Raw genomic sequence first — 4,755 nt, forward strand, 5'->3', positions numbered from 1 at the left:
ATGGCTCTCATCAATGACTCTTTCGTGACTGAATTCATTCTGTTGGGATTAACAGACCAACCAGATCTCCAACTGCCCCTGTTCTTCCTGTTTCTTATGATATATATAGTCACAATGTTGGGGAATTTGGGTTTGATAACATTAATTTGGTTGAATCCACATTTACACACTCCCATGTATTTTTTCCTCTTTAACTTATCCTTCATAGATTTCTTTTATTCTTCTGTGTTTACACCCAAAATGCTGATTAACTTCATGGCAGAGAAGAACATTATCTCCTATACAGGATGCATGACCCAGCTTTTCTTTTTTTGTTTCTTTGTCATTTCTGAGTGCTATGTGCTGACATCAATGGCCTATGATCGCTATGTGGCCATCTGTAACCCGCTCATGTACAACGTTGCCATGTCTCCTAAGATGTGTTCCAGTCTGATGATTGGTTCATACATGATAGCATTTTCAAAAGCCATGATCCATACAGGATGCATGCTGAGACTGACCTTCTGTGATGCAAACAAGATCAACCATTATTTTTGTGACATCCTTCCTCTGCTCCAACTATCTTGCACTAGCACCTATGTCAATGAGCTGGTAGTTTTCATTGTGGTGGGCATCACCATCATCGTTCCCACTATCACCATCTTTATCTCTTATGGCTTCATCCTCTCCAGCATCCTCCGCATCAGCTCCAAGGAGGGAAGGTCCAAAGCCTTCAGCACATGCAGTTCCCACATTATGGCTGTTTCTTTCTTCTTTGGCTCAGGTGCATTTATGTATCTCAAGCCCTCTTCTGCTGGGTCTATGGATCAAGGAAAAATCTCCTCTGTCTTTTATACGAATGTGATTCCTATGATGAACCCTTTAATTTATAGCTTAAGGAATAAAGATGTTAAAATTGCTCTGAGTAAAACCCTGTGTAGGAGAAAGATATGATGAGAACTAGTGTCTGTATATTTAGATATGACAGGTGGAATCTTTTCTTCTATTAAAATAGTTTAAATGTCTTTTACCATATCTTTTACCATAGTTGAAATTTTGAATCTTCTCTCAATTTATCTTCACTTCCTAGTAATAGATATTCCCTCATCCCTGGTCACCATTTCTTCTCTTTTCACAACTTTTACTATGAAGAATAAAATTAGATCAAAGTATCTCTGCCTTTATATTCTTATAATGCAGTTTATTTTCTTATTCCTGAAAATATACATAGTTCTTCAAATGATCAAGTCGCACTGGGGGTAATATTGTGCCATGGCGGAGGTGTCTTCTTTGCCATTCAAGTGTTCTGTTGGATAGCAGTCAAGTAATCTATTTCTCCTTCTGTCTTTCTGGCTCTATGACCTGACATGTATCTCCTTTAAATACCAGCCTTTCCCAAATGCAACAGTTTCCCTTGAAGTTTATAAAGTATATCTACTTTGCAGTTGTAAACAGCATACATTAAAATTCTTATTGCAGAGATTTCATATTTACTGTTGTACTATTTACAGAAGTGAATATTACATTGGTATATATAACTGCAATCTTATAATGGATCATCAATATATTTTTAAAGCACAGACATGATCTTGAAGTTTAGGAAAGTAAATGATTGAAATTTGATAGTTCCTAATGAACCCTAGATAAACTGTTACCTGTTTTCAAGTCGTCTAATCTTTCATATATACTTTTAGTCTACCTTTTTAAATGGTTAATCATGAAACATGAGAAAAGTTTTCTATTTTGAAAGTTGACCATGCTTGTTATGTTTTTATAAATTAATATCTCTTAGGGTGGTAGTTTCTTTTTTTATTTAGGAATTATAATTTACTGATTCTTCTTCATATAAAGAATTCCTATTGGATTAAGATAGCTGAGAGTTGATTGGTCGATATGGGACTGGCATTTTCTACAGAATAATTCAGAATGTTTCCAAACTCTTCTAAGAAGAGAATAGGATGCTGGAGAGATAGAAGTCCAAAAGTCATTAGGCAAAAAATCCCAAAATTGAAACTGAACATATAATAAAGAGGTTCTTCTTTAGAGAAAGAAAGTTTTAAAATTTCATTTTAACCTGTATTTATATCCTTCCTATTCTGTATAGTACTGTCTGTAATCATACTATACTTTCATAAAGCATTAATAAACCTTATACCTCAATGCACAGTGACCATTATCAATAGTGTTTTGAGGAACAAAGGAAAAGAATTGATGGCCAACTGTGAGGAAACAGAAGATAAAATAGTAACTTCAGGAGCTAAAACAGTGGCGTGTGGTAATCAAAACTCAGTTGAGAATAAAAGGAATTTAGAAAGTAACATGAAAGGAGGACGAAAGCCCTTTCTATGTTTATCATCTCTTCTGGAAGGTCTTATCATTACAATGGAAATCATAGGATTTTCTGGGTAGGATTAAAAACCTCAAGTTACTTAATTTTGACGAGTTAAACCCATGGGATCAGAGTTGTTAGGGGCAACTAAGTCACCCATGGTTTGATGGTTTCCACTGACTTCTCCTTGATGGAATTTAAAGAGATGAAAGTCCTCAGACTATAACTGAGAAGGGAAATTTGAAAGAAACTGTTGGTGAATTAATCAAATTGTGATACTCTCTGTAATTAGATGTAGACTTATTTTTTCCCTCAAATAAAAGTGACAGCATATAGTATTCTTTGTCTAACTTATTTCACTTAACAAAATGTTCTCTTATACCATCCATAGTGTAGTAAAACACAGGATTTTATTCATGGTTGTATAAGATTCCATTATTTCTATAGCATATGTACTTGAAAGTGCTAGGAGAGTAGCTCCTCAAAGTTGTCATCAACAAATAAATAAATAAATAAATAAAGGAATGGTATTTGTAGCATGAAGAAAGCATTAGCTAAAATAATACATAAATGTGTCAACTCAGTACATGTGCACTTACGCTGACACAGTGTTAATGCCATTATATTTAATGTTCATTGGAAAAGTTGAATTAAAATGATTCTCACAAAGAAAAGGTCATTTGGAAATGGTATGGAAGATAATTGCCAATGTTTTATCCTATAATATTAAAGTTCATAAGTGTTTTGTCATTTAAAAATTATGCAAACACTTAGTAAGAGCATATATATCTGTCATGGCTGCTCTTAGTATGAGTTTTAAATACATATCCCTAAAACTTTCTTTAGTAGATTCATTATAGCAATTTATCTTCATCCCTCATCTCGCTTGGATGCTTTTTGCATGAAATATATTTTATATATAGGAAGGAAGAAGAAATATATTTTATATATAGGAAAATATATTTTCCTTCCAACATATGTGACTTACTCAGACAGTACACACTTGCATCTTTTTTATTTATCCAATCAAAATTCTGTTTTTTGGGGGATGCCTTTAATTGGTTTACATTTAAAATCTTTACTGGTTAGAAAAAAAATATTGTAGATTTTGAAAATCGATTTTTTTGGGTACTTCTATTTCTCTCTATTATGGTTTTCTCTCTATTATGGTTTTCATTGAATAACTGGTTTCATATATTGATCCCTTTTATTTTTTATAATTTTTGTATATATTTTCTTTGTGGGTACTGTGGTACTTAAGGTCTTAAGTTGGAGAGTTTACCTGTGATTCTACTTCTCCCCACACTTTGTATGTTAAGGTAGCTTTTAAATCTATTATTGTGTATCAAGTAACATGTTGTTTTAGTTATATTTTTAATACTTTTGTTTTTTAACTTTTGTAACAGAATTGAAAACATTCACCTACTACCATCACAATTATGCAGCATCCTATATATATTTATTGTTAATCAACTTATTCTAAACTCCAGACATCTTATTTTGTTATTCATCCCATTGTCTGTTTGGGTAGGTCTAGTGATAATCTCCTTGAGCTTTTGTTTGTCTGCAAAGCTTTTATCTGCCCTCATTTTCGCTGCATGATGTTGCCTTGTTTCATCCTTTCTTCAGCACCACACTGGTGTCACTCCAATCCCTGTGTTCCGCAAGAATTCTGTGGGAAAAATCCATATAGATTCTTAGGCGTTTTTCCTGGTTGTGATGCTTTTATTATTTCTTTTCTTTACTGCTTTCAAAATCCTCTTTGTGACAAACTTTTAAAATCAGCTCTTGAAAGCTGACCACAGATACATCCATGGCTTTTGGAGGGTGGGGGTGAGGGGTGAGAATGGGGGACGGAGGGAGAGTAGGATCACAATGGACTATGGTAGAGGACTCGGCACCAGTCATGGTACCCAGTGGTGACTGCACGTGAAGGGGGAAATCCTGTCCTGACAGAACACTAGCAAGGATGCAAAAAATGATGTATTTCTGTCACATTAAGTGAATAAATAACCCCAAGACAAAATCTCTTCATATTGACTTTGGTAATTATCATGTATCTTTGTGTCAACCTCTTGTGATCAATTTCTTTGGAATTACTTTTGCTTTCTGGTTTTGGATATCCATTTCTTTTCCCTGATTTGAGAATTTAAAATTTTTCATTTTGTATAGTATTCCTGTTTCTTTCTTACTGCCTTTTCATACTAAAACTCCTAGAATGCATATATCACTCCCATTGATAGTGCCCAGTATGTCCCGAGGCTTTCTTACTGATAATCAGTGTTTTTATTTAGTGTTCCTCTGACTATTGAATTTTAGACTTTTTAAACATTTGCTGAGGCTAATTTTGTTTGTCTGGTCTGTTGAATATCCCTAGTGAATTTTTCACTTTAGGTGTTTTTTTCATCTCCACAATATAATGCTATATATATGTATGTATACACACA

At 33.8% G+C, this 4,755-nt stretch overlaps 1 protein-coding gene across 1 annotated transcript; it reads left to right on the top strand.

Annotated features, from left to right (window-relative positions):
* On the top strand, positions 1-933 carry LOC101631836 (olfactory receptor 145-like). Its single transcript, XM_004689147.2, has one exon. The coding sequence runs from the start codon at positions 1-3 to the stop codon at positions 931-933; it is 933 nt and encodes a 310-aa protein (XP_004689204.1).
* The last annotated feature ends 3,822 nt before the right edge of the window (positions 934-4,755 follow it).

This window comes from Condylura cristata, unplaced genomic scaffold, assembly GCF_000260355.1.
Source record: "Condylura cristata isolate star-nosed mole 26May11 unplaced genomic scaffold, ConCri1.0 scaffold00025, whole genome shotgun sequence".
NCBI classification, from domain to species: Eukaryota; Metazoa; Chordata; class Mammalia; order Eulipotyphla; family Talpidae; genus Condylura; species Condylura cristata.